Here is a 16,601-nt window from a genome sequence, read left to right as displayed (position 1 = left end):
ATTATTATCAAATAATACATGGAAAATTTGGTTTCAATATAATTTAAAATTTTTACAATGTAAGCACAATATAAATAACTAATTTATTTATACTTTACACATTAAATTACTCTACAGGGCAGATTAAAAACATTTCATACAGTAGTTTTACAAAGTAGGTTTACATATGGTAACATTTGAGGGGGGCGAAGGCGGGGAGATACCGAGCTGCCGTATATTCGTACGGTAGCAGCAAAATGTTAACATATGCATCAATACTTTTGAATTTTATTATTTAACTAAATTTATTTTGAACAGTTTTGGTGACCGCATTTAGTTTTGTTCTAAGTGTCGTTTTTGATTCATTTAGGTTTGCTGATCTAATAATTTATGATATACGGGAAAGGAAATTGTTAGTAATGGAGTGTAACTGCCTCATTGTTAGCAATACACCCTACCAGATGGACCTCCACGTGCTTCCCCCTAAAGATCATTGTGGTTAATTCTATGGAATTCGATACGATAAGCTCGCTATCCTGCTTTTATCGTCACCTTATATACCTTAATGGTGCCCTGCCCGCGTATACTGATAGCTTAAGCAGGGTTACTATTTCATTATCACCTATAAAAAAAATTAGGATATTGATTTTGACAAAAGTAAATGGTAGATGTCAATATTTTTAATTTATAGAAAGTTTTGGGTAATTTTATGCAAATTTGTTCAAGCTTTGTCAAGTTGTTATCCCATTTATTTTCAGCCAATTTCAATAAAAGAAATTTTAAATTACTCGGCGTAACTGGACTATATTGGATCAAAGTGGCTAAGGGAGCGGTCAACTATTATGTAACGCTGTGGATTATTTTTAAAATTCAATTAAAAATAGAATCTTAAATAAAATTTCGAATTTATTGGTGGTATAGGATTACTTGTATTTTGTAAATTTAATATTAATATATAAAATAAAAAAAAACACAAGTAACTTATTGGTGTAAGATTAAGCACACCTTCACAAGAATGTCAGGAATTTTGGAAATGTTCCGAAGCTTTTTAGAGGACTTTCGTATTTGGTACGTGTATAGTTAAAATTACCTATACATATCTATGGTAAGAGTACCATAACCATAGATTAAGAATAATACCTGTAGTACTTATTAATAGGGTTGCATCCATGATCATGAAAAATAAAAAAAATCATGGTACAATTGGGAAAATTCTGGTCTGCGACAGTTTAAACGTTGTTGTTGAAATGACATTTCTCTATAAATCTATGTTACCAAACTATAAAAAGAAAATTCCATCATGGCGGATCATGGTCATCTTGAATAAGTGCAAAAACAGCGCTTTACTTATAAATATATATTTGTTAAATATTAAAATAACTAATATATGTTTGAATATATTACGTAGTAATAAATAAAAATTTAAATAAATTGAACACGCCTAAACACAATGTGATATAATACAAAGAATAAACGACGGTTCTAGCTCAATTTTCAATAGATTTGAACTAGTGAGCAATAATAGTTATAATTATCATATTTAAATATAGTTATAGTTTGCATGTATTATCTAATTAATGTATACGTTCATATAATAGCGGAGCTAATTGCTATATTATAAATTTTACTGAACTTGTAAAATTGATTAAAATACATTAGTGTTGTTATTACCATAGGAATAACAACACTAATGTATCCTATTTATCCATATGAACTGAAACTAAGTTATAAGTAATGATATATGAAAAATTCATAAACTATATTTATAGTATGCGGTTTCCTATTAAAATGATACTTTTTCAAACAGAATTAATTTTATCTGTATTATACGTACTTGTAATAATGTTATAACTACAAATAGGGAAAATTTTTATATGTATATAGATTCTTTAGAATTTAATACGTATTTTTAGACACTATTTGACTTGGCACAATACTTTGAATGATTGTTTAGTATGCCAAAGAGAATTTGCATTACTCACATGACAAAAAATTTGATTATTCTCTTAATATTTCTAAAAGCACTGGTATCCTTGATGTTGACATCTAAAGTTCCGTGGTTACTTCGAAGATAAGTTTAAGCTGGAGTTCAAAAAACTCGTTGTGCTCAATAGAGCGAAGTGAAGCGAAAATTACAAATTTGGCCCTACATATAGTATTGCTGTCACTAATAGGAGGGAGCATCTAAATACCATGCTTGAACTCTTTCACTCAGTGCAACAACCAGCTATGAGACTTGATGATGATCCCAGGCTTACAAACAGTATCGAATATCGAATTTAGTCTCAGGAGAGATGTTCTGTGTATACGACGGAATGTGCTTAGGGGAATTATTCAATATGATGCTCACGGCCACTTTTTATCATCGTATAGTTTACCATCAGTAGAGAGTTTACTCCCATACCTTAAAGACTGGGTGGTCAAGAAACAGTTACAGAGATGTTTTCTCCTGTGTACGTAGGAATGTTCGCTCAGGTTATGGAATGCCTCCCTGTCGGGGTTTTTCCGAGAGACTAGAATATGGGGTTCTTCAAAAAACGGGTAAAGAGGTTTTTTCATGGTTGGTTACACGTACATAATGCCCCTGATATTGCAGGCGTTCATAGGCTACGCTAACTGAATATTATTAAGTGGGCCGTCTGTTTGCTACCTCAGTGGTATAAAAAATTGTAGTAGAGTAAAATTTAGTAACTAGGTACTTGTTTTATTATCCATTTTTTCCGTAAATTTTTCTATTAGGGAATAGCAAGATTTTTTATGGTAGATGTCGATATCGATATGTTGAATATCGACGTATATAGATAGTAATACAACACTATGGATATTAACTTCTTTTTTTTATAATTTTGATTGTGTTGTTACTTCGAAAAGGTAACATGTATTTTTATTTCAGGTTCCGTTAATATACGGCCGATGCCATTCTTATAGCTTTAGTAATTACTTACACTGTGAAATGAAATTTACTGTGTTGTTTCATTTTATGGTTATTTATTTCCATGATGAAAATATTTTAGAAAATGGCTGATATTAATAGTTTATTTGATTGTTTTGAAGAGCCGGTACAGAATGAAGGTTCTGTTCATTTTCCGAATATTCAAAACTGCAAGGATAAATTGTAAGATTTTATATAACCTTAACGTGCTGTTTTTTCAGCAACGAAATATTATTGCATGGCTTATCTATCGAATATACTCATTTATATGATGCTTGTTAACATTATCCTTAGTTCTTTATAGTATATAAATATACATAATTTAGTATTTACTATTTTACTGGTCATATTGGCAGTGGATGATAGGTTATTTAATTAATTTTATAAATTCTAGAGATTCCTCATCTTCAGCGAATAAACGGTCACACGAAGAGGTGGAATATGTAGATACATCACAGGCAAAAATACCCAAGCATGAAGAGGATACATTAGAACTGATTAGTGACATTAAGTAAGAGATTATTATTGTATTAATAATTAATTTTATATATATTGTATTAAAACAGCCAAAAAGGGAGTGATTAGTGAGGCAATCGTAAAAGGAGATGAATGGAAGAAGAAAACATATTTTGCTAACTCTAAATAGATGTGGCAATAGGGCAGGAAGAAGAGGACACGAAAGGAAGTCACAAATATGTATAAATAAGTACTTATTTATCAGTTATGTCATTATCGAAGAAGTTAGTCATTGGTGAAGGACATTGATGACTGACCATTTCGGCATGGCATTTAGAGACACCAATTTATTTAAGAGTTGAGAACATTTGCAGGTTTTTTAATTCTGCAATTTAATGTACATGTAAAGGAAACTAATAAATATAAGAACTATTGATTAGAAAGTTTGTAATATAACAATCAATATTTAATTATGTTATTAATCATTATCCTTCATAGATTAAAAATAAATAGCTGTCTGTCTCTATGTCTTCAAATTATGAACTAGAAAAGAAATTAATTTGTCTTTAAAAAAAAAAAAAAAAAAAATATATATATATATATAGAATTATATATTTTGAAGTGCATAAAACAAGGTATTGGAGGTCCTCAGTTTAATTGTAATTTTTTGTATGTGTGTGTAAATTATGATTTAGTGCTTTAATGCTAAAATTATTGTCATATGTAATGTATATGCAAATTATATGGAATGACAAAGTGTAATGTACATTTATAAAAATAATGTAAAATATTAACTAATTTTAAGCAGGAGTTTGATAATTTATTTATAATATTGTGTTTTAGCTTGGAACTACTCAGTTCTCAAATAGTTATACACGCTTTAGAGACAAATGAAGGCTGTACACATGAAGTGGCCATACCTCCTAACTATGAATATGCACCACTTACACCCCTTACATCTGAACCTGCCAAGCAGTATAGTTTCGTATTGGATCCATTTCAGAAGGAAGCCATATTATGCATAGACAATTTGCAATCTGTATTAGTTTCTGCTCATACCTCAGCTGGTAAAACTGTGGTTGCAGAGTAAGTATTGTTTCACTTAAAACTTATGCATACTTTTAGAGATTTAAATTTATTTTTGCCATTGAATGCATTATGGTTTCAAATAAAGATTGCTTTAAGATTTCATATCATGTTAAGTCTGGAAAATAAATATTGGTAATGTCGCCATGTGGTCCCAGCATAGAATAGCCCACCCCTTCTTTTCCCATAGGTGTCATAAGAGGTGATTAAGGGTGGGCGAGGGATGAGCAGCAACATTCTTCTTAAAACATCTCTATAGCCTAATTATGTTTACCAATCCGCCTGCCAAGCATGGCAGCTACGGGCAAAACCCCTTAAGTGGTAAGCTTATGTTCAGCAGTGGACATTTAAAGGCTGATATAATATGATGAATAATTATTCATTATTATTTTTATGTGCAATATAATGTCATATTGCAATTATTGAATTTCGGAAATAATTTAAATTAACCTTGCAGGTATGCAATTGCACTTTCACTGAAGAACAAGCAAAGAGTGATATACACAACTCCAATTAAGGCACTTTCCAATCAGAAATACAGAGAGTTCTCAGAAGAATTCCATGATGTAGGACTCATCACTGGAGATGTAACCATTAATCCTTCAGCTTCTTGTCTTATTATGACTACTGAGGTGAGATTATGTATATTCATTCACTATTTTGTATAAGTACTTTTATCATATAAGGATCATCCACACCTCATATCTCATAAACATTATGTGTTTTGGAGCTTCCTCTTTCCATCTAACAGTGATGGCATTTATATATTACTTCCTCTAATATAATTTTTAATTTAGAAATTACTAAATTAAAACAATACTTCCAAAATCATAACTGTTTTAATAATGTTTTTTTTTTACATTTGCAACATTCAAGATTCTAAGGAACATGTTGTACAGAGGATCAGAGATAATGCGTGAGGTGGGATGGGTTATTTTTGACGAAATTCACTATATGAGAGACAAAGAGAGAGGAGTTGTTTGGGAAGGTAAGTCATTTTTCGTATTTTATTGTCCTACTTAATTATAAACATGAATGTTTGAACCTTTAAATGTTTGTTAGACTTGAATAAGATTTGGAATACATATGAATTATATTTTCTTCAGTATTATATTAATTATATTACAAATATAGGGAAGTAATGGAATTGAGAACTTGTGAAAATGTTAAAAAATTTTGCACATTTTTAGTAGTATAATACAAGTTTTGTATGGTTATTTAGTCTAAACTTATTTTTCCACAGAAACATTAATTCTGCTGCCGGACAATGTACATTATGTGTTCCTCTCTGCAACCATACCCAATGCAAGGCAGTTTGCCGAGTGGGTGTGTCGTCTACATTCACAACCATGCCACGTCGTGTACACAGAGTACCGACCAACGCCACTGCAGCACTACATCTTCCCAGCAGGTGGTGATGGTATCCACCTTGTTGTGGATGAAAAGGTGATTATTATATCTGTTAAATTATTAAGACTCCAAAAAGGAGGTTCTTGCTCTACCTGTATAGTTTTTGTGTATGTGTATAGTGACACTTTTTGCAATCGATAGAATTTAATCCCACATTAATTCTGTCATGATTAAAGTTTCTAATGTTCATATAGGACAGTATTTTAAATTTTTTGCTGATGCATTCATTATTAAATAAATAACAAATTTTGGAATTTTGTATTGGTTTAGTTAAAGAGGATGGATATAAGAAGAATGACGAAAGGGAATATAATATAGAAAGCGATAAAGGAAAGAAGATTAATGTAAGTTTTTATTCTAGGGTCAATTTAAAGAAGATAACTTTAATTCAGCGTTGGCGGTGCTCAGTAAGGCTGGCGAAGCTGATAAAGGTGACAAGCACGGGCGACGAGGCGGCCCGCGAGGGGGTAATCAGACAGACATCTTCGATATAATCAATATGATCATGGAACGGCGTTTTGCCCCAGTGATTATATTCAGTTTCAGCAAGAAAGACTGTGAGGCGTACGCTATGCAGATTGCCAAGTTAGACTATAATACAAGTAAGTTCAGGATTATTGGTCTTTGAGATTGGAATCCTTTGATTTTTGTCTATCAGGTCGCTAGTTGATTGTATTTATACAAATGTACAATGTGTGTGTACATAACACTGAGTCTTAAACTTATTTAATTTTGGGAAGGCATTTTTACACCCCTCCCCTCCCCCTTTCTTCGTAATAAGTTTTATAAGAATTTGTAATTAAAATAAGCATCGAAATTTGATTGAAACATTGCTAATAATAAACCCTATCAGGTCGGCTTCCTGGCGGTTCCCTCTAGAAACCATCGTTATTGATTTATTGTTGAATTTGTCACGATGGACTAACTGACCTGTTTTATGTCATCCCCCATGGATGGCCCGCCATTGTATCCCGATAGCGCAGGCGGGGTTACCATTCCATTATCATCAATAAGAGATACACCAAATCGTTAAAAGATTGAGTATTTTACAGCTTCATACAGACCATTTTGTTCACTGTAGGTAGTATTGCTGTGTTATTTTTTTACTGTGGCACAGTGTCGCAGTTTTCATTCCCCCTTGACTTCAGCTTGTAATGTAAGAATTATTATATTATATATAGTCGAAGAGAAGAAATTAGTGGACGAAGTGTTCAACAACGCTATGGACGTGCTGTCTGAAGAGGATCGCAATTTGCCACAAGTAGAGAATGTGATCCCGCTGTTACGACGCGGTATCGGCATCCACCACGGCGGCCTGCTGCCCATACTCAAGGAGACAGTCGAGATATTGTTCGGATTGGGACTTATTAAGGTAATAATTAACTCACTGTTTGTGTCGTAACATTTAATTATTTATTGAACTTCAATACTTGTAGACAGTGTAAAAATGCATTTAATACCTTATATGGTGTTCTCTTATGGCTCCGGGTGTACTTAAATCTGAACAACAAATTGCGTGAAACAGTAAAAACGTTTCTTGATGTGATTAAAATATTATGTATTAGAAACTATGTACGAAAGTCGCCTGATTGGATACTTGTCTTCCATTTGCGTGACTGTATTTCGGTTTGAAGGGTGGTATGATGATGATGATATTATTATATATTGTCATTTATCCACGCTGAAGGCCTTCCCCTTGCGAAGTATTGCCAGTAGTTGCCATGCCTAGCAGGCAGGTTGGCAACCGTAGATAGGCTATGGAATTGTTTTACTACTGCCCATCCCTCGACCATTAGGAAAGGGAACGGTGGCATATGACAGTGAAATTATAAGGTACTGAAGTATAACAACGTAATAAACTTCGGGAATGGGTACATATGAGAAGTACCATGGGTTTCACAGTGTTCAAGTTGGTACTTGTAATAAAACAGATTCTGTACAAAATTCCATACTCTGTTATTTTTTTTATTATATACAATAGAATGTACATGTTGTTTACAGACGCTGTTCGCAACAGAAACATTTGCTATGGGATTGAATATGCCAGCCAAAACAGTCGTATTCACGGCATGTCAGAAATTTGATGGGAAGGACTTCAGATTCGTAAGTTGATACTTTACATTGCATGTGTGTATTATAATTGTATTGATATTATTGTATCAATTTATTTGATTAAAAAATGTAGGATTATTTTAATATTACAATTAAATTGTTTCGGATCTTTTTTCTAACACTATAGGTGTTGGCTTTTTTGTATATGTAATCTGTATGGTTTTTTATTAATTATTGTAGTATAGCTTTAAAACTGTATAAATCTGTATCTGTAAATGTATGTATCTGTGGGACATTTGAAACTGAACGTTTAATATTTAATCATTTATCATTCAGTTATAAATCGATGTTCCATTACATATCTGGATTGAAACCATATAAATGAAATGAGGGATGAAATCTCTGATATTCGACGTTCGAATGTGACGACAATAGAGTGGCGTTTATATTGTTAAATGATTCTTCAGGTAATGAATTAAATAGAAATTATTTATATCGTGTTTCAACCGTGAAACAGTTGTGTTTGCATGGCTGTGTTTCGGTTTGAAGGGTGGGATATGGCGTGAATTTACTGGGTACAGAGGAATAACACCTGAGTCCTCAGGAATGGCAACGCATGGAGGGTATCATGGGCGAAACAGTATACTCTGTTATGTCCATGGTACTGCTCATGTCTATAGGCAACGGTTACCTTTTTCCATCAGGTGGGCCGTCAGCTTGTTTGCCATTCTAAGTTGTATAAAAAAAAACCTATATTTGTATGTAAACATATAGGAATATAATAAAAATATATGTGTAAGTATAAAATATTGTAGCAAGAGAATGTTTACAGATATCGTCAGGCGAGTATATCCAAATGTCAGGTCGCGCCGGCCGGCGAGGTCTCGATGACAAGGGTGTCGTGATCTTGATGATCGACCAGAAGGTGACACCCACCGTTGTCAAGAACATAGTCCAAGGCAAGGCGGACCCCCTTAATTCCGCCTTCCACCTTACATATAACATGGTGAGTGTGGGTATATCATGTCCGCAGTGAATAAATCTGTCCGTCCGTCCGTCTGTGTCTCTCTGTCAAGACCTTTTTTCTTAAAAACGTGTGGAGGTATCAAATTGAAATTAATATATATTCAGGCCTGAAATCTCTGAAAGCAGTGAAAAAAACAAGCTGCTAAATCGACGCAATCAAAAGATACGACTGTTTATGTTTCATTTATATCGCATATTTTGACATTCGCAAAGGGAATTAAAACCTTTAGGGTACTTCCCGTAGACCTAGAATCATGAAATTTGGCAAGAAGCAATGTTATGTAACACAAGTAAGAGAAAAAATCTGAAAACAGCAATTTGTAGTTATAAAAAAAAAATTTGGTCATTTTGTATGGAACCCTCGTTGCGCGAGTCCGACTCGCACATGACCAACTTGTTTTTGTACTGTGTTAAATGTCTTACTAAATACGTATTAAACGTCAATCTGTCTATCTTATATATAATATTATATATTCCGTTAATAAAATATTCCCTAGGTCCTGAATCTGTTACGAGTGGAAGAAATCAACCCAGAGTACATGCTGGAAAGAAGTTTCTTCCAGTTTCAAAATCAAGCTGCAATTCCTGATCTGATAGACAGTAAGTCCAAAATATATGCGACAATACATATTATGGAACTATATATATATACGAGGTTTGTCCGGAAAGTACGTATAAAAGTTTTTTAAAAATTTTATTTTACAATTATTCAGGTAAATCAATTTTATCCCCTTCAAAGTACTCCCCCTGTGACATAATGCACTTGTGCCAACGCCGTTTCCACTGTGAGAAGGCTCCTTGAAAGTCCTCTGGTTGTAGGTTTCTCAGCTGCCCCGTCGTAGCTTTTTTTATCTCATTTATGTCCCCCAAATGCCGCCCCCGAAGTACCAATTTGGTTTTTGGGAACAAGAAGAAGTCACACGGGGCCAAATCCGGCGAATAGGGGGGTGTTCGGTCACCGTAATGGAATTTTTACTCAAAAACTCACGGACAACAAGAGAGGTGTGGGCAGGGGCATTGTCGTGGTGAAGAATCCAACGCCCCTCTCGCGCCAATTCTGGACGAACTCGTGCCACACGAGCTTTGAGGCGTCTGAGCACATCGACGTAGAATTTTCCATCAACTGTCTGGCCTGGAGGGACGAATTCTTGATGGACAATCCCCCGAACATCGAAAAAAACAATCAACATTGTCTTGACATTTGAGCGGGATTTTCTTGATTTTTTTGTTCGTGGTTCCCCGGATGTCTTCCACTCTTTGCTTTCACGGCCATTCTTGCCGAGTTTCGAGAGAAACTTGATTACGACGCGCTGCTCTTCAACGGAAGCGGGCTCCATGCCGACGGGGTTTCGTTAAGAGGTAACTTCACAGATGGCGTGACAAGCCAGTTCGCACCGCACGGCGGTCAGACCAGAACTGAAGCATTGTTAGGGACATAAGGAAGGGGTCCTGCGCTTACCTGGCCTCCCCACTCCTCTTTCTCGCATTCCAGAACACTTTTATACGAACTTTCCGGACAGACCTCGTATATATATATATATATATATATATATATATATATATATATATATATATATATATATATATATATATATATATATATATATAAAATTATAAAGGGATTTCAAATTTTTTCTACGAATACCTTATTAATTTGTTTATAAACTAATGACTTCCGTATTACAAAAACTTTTCTTTCTTGCAAATGAACTTATATGTTCTGGGTAATATGTCGATATTTATACATAAGCAGGGAGTAAAAAACTACTTCAAATAATGCAATGAAAGTGTTATTATATTATAGCAGAATTATAAGTTAGTTTACAAATGAATTTAGTATGAATTTTAGTTTCTTTTTAATTTTATTTTTATATTACGTAATAATGTTACTCGTATTTAATAATAACTTTTAACTTTCAGTATTAGGATTACTCAGTTGCTAATAAGATATAAGAGAGTCCTGTGGCTGTCATCATCGTCTCAAATGAATTTATGACTCCCACACACTCGCCCAGTTAACTTGACCACACCATTACCCAAATAACTTGAAGACACCTAAAAAATGGTCCAAATGAGCTTATAATATTCAAGGAATTATCCCCTAACCGTAAAAGAGTTAAACCTTCCATCATCAGTCATCTGAATAACTTAAGGGAGTACAATAACTGATGGATTTTACGAGCCTATAATATTTAAAGATTTATCCTCTAACTCCTGACCATTGAGGAAATTTGATTTTCAACATCAGCCCAGCAACATGAGATTTTTTTTATACAACTTAGAATGGCAAACAAACTGACGGCCCACCTGATGGAAAGTGGTAACCGTGGCCTATAGACATGAGCAGTACCATGGACATAACAGAGTATACTGTTTCGCCCATGATACCCCATGCGTTGCCATTCCTGAGGACTCAGGTGTTATTCCTCTGTACCCTGTAAATTCACGCCATATCCCATCCTTCAAACCGAAATACAGCCATGCAAACACAACTGCTTTACGGTAGAAACACGAATGGGACAGAGGTACCCAAGCAATCGACTTTTGTACAAAGTCTCCCTCTGGTAAAATGATGATGATGACTATTGATGCAAATATCTAAATAAGTTTTGAAAAAACTGAAACACCATATATGTATGTGCGTATAAAATTGGAGGGTTGTTTTCGATTTCCCTGTGGCTGTGGGCATCATTTCAAACAATTGTATTAAGAATGCTTGTTGTTGTTGTTTTAAAGAGGTGAAAACCAAGGAAAAGGAGTACAACGCGTTGACGGTAGATCAGGAGCACTCTGTAGCTGCGTACTGCAGCATCAGGTCGCAGCTGGACGTACTCGGCGCGCAGTTCCGGTCGTTCATTACTCGTCCTGAGTATTTGAAACCTTTCCTGCAGCCAGGACGACTGGTTAAGGTACTTAAATAATAAACATTGAGTAACAATAAGTAGAAATAAAAGTCCCTGTTGTATTAAATGGAATGTATCACTAAGGCCATAGTTATTTATAGAATTACAAAGTTGCTGGAGACTTGGTTTGTGAAAAGGGTAATCTGAGCCTTATTGGAGAAGTAATAAAGTTTATTTTGTTTAGTTCAATATGGGTAATTGGACTAAAGTATATTTGAGACTTATTCCACGTGAGTTTGGTGCCGCAGGACTTGAGCGTTTTAATCATCGTCTATAGATATATACAACACCATGATTGTATTATCATATCAGCCTTTAATAGTACACTGCTGAACATAAAACTCCCCTTTGGGTTTCAAGTAGTTGCCACGCTTTTAATTACGATATTTTAATAGAGACGCTGCTGCCCATGCTTACGATATCCACGGGACATGAAGGGATGGCCTTTTCTATGCCGGAATAACACAAAAAACAATATAATTTAGTACCAATAACAACAAACAATATAGTTTAGTATTTACCATTGCTTTTAGATTAAAACAGAAAAGTACGAGTACGACTGGGGTTTTGTAGAGAACATAAAGCACCAAACGCAAAAAGGCAAGAAAGGACAGGAGACTCCTCTGACGGCCGAGGCGGTCATCGTTGTCGATGTATTGCTGCATGTGAAGAAGTCTGACAAGAATGATCCGGATAGCAATATGCCTTGTCCTCCAGGAGAGGTAAGTCAATATCAAAATAATATATCCATGTAGGTCCGTAACAAACATATAGGAGAAATAAAAGTTGACAACCATCTCGTTAGTGAGGTTCTAAAAGTGTATGAGTATTTTTTTTCAATTTTCTTGTTTTGATTTGATTTGACTGTTAAGATTAGTGTGAATTACTTGAACTAACCAGAAATCTTTCAAATTTAAATAATTACTGTATATTGAAACTATATGTTTAAAAAAACAATAGAAACATTAATAGACATTCTGTTTTTTTTTTATAGAATCTACATATGTTATAGAATTTAAGTATATTAGGACAGGAATTTAGTGAATCAAAAATTTAGAAAATAAATTTAGCTGAAATATTGGAGATTCAAAATGTGTCCCATATTCCTTGAAGAAACATTCAGGTTTACTGTCATGACATTTAAAAGATTCTAATGAATTCAACTTCACTTTGTATACAATACACACACTCACACGTATATGCACACGCACACGCCCACGCCCACGCACACGCACTCGCACTAGCACACACATTTTTAGTTTTTACCAGTTTGGGAAGTAGTTTTGGTGACAGCTTAGTTAGATATATTTGAATTAAACATCTGAATTGATTTTATCATTAGTCATATTGACTTGATAACAGTATTATAATGTCCTTTAATGATACCTAGTGATATCTAATATGCCTAGTGAATGGAGGAATTACGTACTTGTTATGTTTAAATTAGATATATTATATATGTTTATGTATAAACAGACAGGAATTATAGAAGTGGTACCAGTTCCGCATACCCAGATCTGTCAGATCAGCTCGGCTAGATTCTACAATCCAAAGACTCGGCGAATGTTTGACAGTCGGGACTCTGTTCTCAAGACTATGAGGGACGCCAAAAAGCGCTTTCCCAAGGGACCACCACTTTTGGACCCTATAAAGGACATGAAGATTGAAGATAAGGTGTTCAAAGAGTGTGCTGATAGGATTAAGCAACTGGAGGAAAGGTGAACTTTAATTCTATTTTTAATTGAACCTGTTATTTCACAATTCTTGTATAAATTTCGGATCTCTTTATATGTATTGGAATTTCATGTTTCTAGATCAAGATTCTGCAGTTGTGCTGTGCGTTGATCAGCCATTTTGTTTGTCCTCTTTTATTACATTACTTTGTATGTTGAATATATTTAGTGTGGGGTTTGTTTTGTCTCGGAACAGTGTCAGTAGAATAACAAGTTTAAATCGACGCATAAAAAGTCTATATCAAAATGAAAAATTCCCGAACTTTTTCTTGTATATATAAAGGAAAATCTTTGACAAAAATTGCTTGATTACCTGACAAACCATTATTTCGCAGTTCATAATATTATTTGTAATAATATTTTTTCTATAATTTCAGACTGTATGCACATCCTCTACACAATGACAAGAACCGCGGTGCTCTCACCGCTGCGTACGATAAGAAACAGGAACTGTACGAAGAACTGAGCCAAGCGAAGGCGGAGTTGAAGAAAGCGAAGAGCATATTGCACATGGACGAGCTGAAGAAACGCAAGCGAGTGTTGCGGCGGCTCGGGTACTGCACGGCCGCTGACGTCATAGAGATGAAGGGACGCATCGCTTGTGAACTAAGCAGGTGATAATAATTTTTAAATAGTATGTTGCAGAACACTCTGGCTGTAACGCGATAGAGTAAAAATACAGTTTGTAACTATTCCATTTCATTCCATACAGTAAGAGGCGAATAAGGAACAAAGAGCAGTATGTTAGTGTATGTGTTTATAGGACATAAACACATACACTACTGGAAGCCAATTAAAAAAATCTTACTCATTGAAAATATGCAAAAATTAAGAAATAAAATAAATATAGAAGTTATAATGGAAACACTTATAAATAATTATCACGCAAAATTGCATGAAGAAGTTCACCTAGTTTTCTCAATGCATTTGTATGAAGACCTAATATTATGCAGTGCTGTTGGTACAGATACAGGTTCTTTATTTCTTCAAGAATTTTAATTTACTCTTTCCATTTGGTAATCATGATATCAGCTGTTATTGGTTCACTGCAGAACATAGGTCGCTTAGCAGGCGGATCGGCAACCGCAGTGAGGCTTTGGTGACGTCCTAAGAGGGACGCTGCTGCCCATCTCTCCACCATTAAGTTCATTTAGTCGCCTCTTACGACACTCACGGGAAACGAAGGGTTCGCTCATTCTATGTCGGGATCACGCGGCGTAGTATTTTTTGATAATGTAATAAAGATATTTCTAGGAAAAAACAAACATACTCTAGGAATGAATACTGACACTAGTTTAGAAAATAGATTTTTTTAATTATTATGCTGAATAACTAAACAGCAGAAAAATATAATCTTGAAGTATTGAAATATAACAATATGGTAACAGTGTGGTGATACTCATGTATGTTAATGTAACATTGGTGTATAGTGCGGACGAGCTACTATTAACCGAGCTGATCTTCAACGGAGTGTTCAACACGCTGACGGCGCAGCAGAGCGCGGCGCTGGTGAGCTGCTTCGTGTGTGACGAGAACTCTTCGCAGCCCTCCGCTGGCGAGGAGGAACTTAGGGGTGTGTTACGGCAACTACAGGTATACCACCATGGATATTTGTATACTTGCGTGCAAGTGCGCGCGTGTGCGTGTGCGTGTACGTGTACGTGTATGTGTACGTGTTCGTGTGTGTGGGCGTGTTAAAGCATTTGATACTGATGAAAACATTGTAACTTTATCTATCACATTTTGTGAAGTGGATTCGTAATGAACATTAATGATTCAAGCAATCACTAAGCATTTTTTTTTTATTTTTGCTCTGTGAAATGAAATGAATTTGACGTTATTATGAGTAAGAGGGATGTTTTACATATGGTTTCTTGGAAATGTTCCTGTAGAACATTTTTTAAAAAATGCCTAATCAGTAATTGGAATTCTTCTTGTTCACTATTTAGGAGTACGCCCGTCGTATAGCAAAAGTGTCGATCGATGCCAGGATGGACCTCGACGAGGACGAGTACGTGAGCAAGTTCAAGTGCACGCTGATGGACGTCGTGCTCGCGTGGGCCAAGGGCGCCACCTTCTTGCAGATCTCTAAGATGACTGACGTGTTCGAAGGTACTACAACTATCTTTTTTTCCTTTTTTTTAGTATGTATTGGACATATATGATTTATTTATGCTTTTTTTCAATTGAAGGGATATCCATTGATAATGTGAAGTGTTTTAGCTGACTTCAGAAAGGTTTTCAATTTGGTTATTTTGTTTTGTTTGTTACCTCAGAACTTTGCCATTTATTTTATTTATTTATTCTTTTAGCTGAAAAGATATACTTTCAATTGATCCCATAAAATGTTATGAAAATCAGTTCAGTAGTTGTTTAGAAATCAAAGTGACTGGTTTTATTATGATTGAAATTGGCTTTTTTTTTTGTTTTGAGACTTTGCTCACATAATTATGGTACGCTATTTTAGCTTATTTTATCATTAATAATATAATTTTGACAGGACTTCATATAGTACACAATATGCTATTTGCTTAACATCTGCCTTGTATTCGCTACAATTTTTTAATTAGTTTTTTTGCTTTGTGTGAATTCTTTTATTTTTACTAAAATAACATCGTTCATTCTTCGCTCGTCATTTATTAATTTGCTTCTACACTGAATTCAAACCTGTGTGTTTAGAGTCATATAGTGTAAGATTAAAAATTAATGTAAGACTATACCATGTGTCTATGGTTGTTGTATTCATTAGTATTCATGAAGTCTGAACAAAAATTTTATGCTTTTATTTCATTCCTGTATGTTATCTAGTTATAAATTTATTTCTAGGTTCTATAATCAGATGTATGCGGCGTCTGGAAGAAATGCTGAGGCAGCTGTGTCAAGCAGCCAAGAACATCGGCAACACAGATCTCGAAAATAAGTTTAGTGAAGCGATCAAACTACTCAAGCGTGACATAGTGTTCGCCGCCAGTCTTTATATGTAACAAAACTAATGTATTCTTTTAAATACATACATTGTATTTA

General features: G+C 34.6%; 1 protein-coding gene across 1 annotated transcript in view; it reads left to right on the top strand.

The window, feature by feature from the left end:
* Positions 1–16,601, top strand: part of LOC113518071 (exosome RNA helicase MTR4) — a 26,551-nt gene extending 9,950 nt beyond the window's left edge. The window contains exons 2-19 of the mRNA XM_052901600.1: positions 2,955–3,094; positions 3,306–3,422; positions 4,211–4,453; positions 4,911–5,085; positions 5,330–5,441; positions 5,697–5,899; positions 6,225–6,465; positions 7,045–7,235; positions 7,865–7,966; positions 8,748–8,921; positions 9,439–9,541; positions 11,678–11,850; positions 12,378–12,566; positions 13,321–13,562; positions 13,955–14,191; positions 15,008–15,170; positions 15,527–15,689; positions 16,404–16,601. Of these exons, the coding sequence (XP_052757560.1) occupies positions 2,997–3,094; positions 3,306–3,422; positions 4,211–4,453; positions 4,911–5,085; positions 5,330–5,441; positions 5,697–5,899; positions 6,225–6,465; positions 7,045–7,235; positions 7,865–7,966; positions 8,748–8,921; positions 9,439–9,541; positions 11,678–11,850; positions 12,378–12,566; positions 13,321–13,562; positions 13,955–14,191; positions 15,008–15,170; positions 15,527–15,689; positions 16,404–16,561 (3,084 nt within the window). The 5' untranslated portion in view covers positions 2,955–2,996 and the 3' untranslated portion in view covers positions 16,562–16,601. The remainder of the gene's footprint in view (positions 1–2,954; positions 3,095–3,305; positions 3,423–4,210; positions 4,454–4,910; positions 5,086–5,329; positions 5,442–5,696; positions 5,900–6,224; positions 6,466–7,044; positions 7,236–7,864; positions 7,967–8,747; positions 8,922–9,438; positions 9,542–11,677; positions 11,851–12,377; positions 12,567–13,320; positions 13,563–13,954; positions 14,192–15,007; positions 15,171–15,526; positions 15,690–16,403) is intronic.

The sequence above is a fragment of the Galleria mellonella genome, unplaced genomic scaffold (assembly GCF_026898425.1).
Source record: "Galleria mellonella isolate WM207_F2 unplaced genomic scaffold, CSIRO_AGI_GalMel_v1 utg132, whole genome shotgun sequence".
NCBI classification, from domain to species: Eukaryota; Metazoa; Arthropoda; class Insecta; order Lepidoptera; family Pyralidae; genus Galleria; species Galleria mellonella.
Note: the sequence above shows the minus strand (reverse complement) of the source record. Positions and strands in the feature narration are given on the sequence as shown.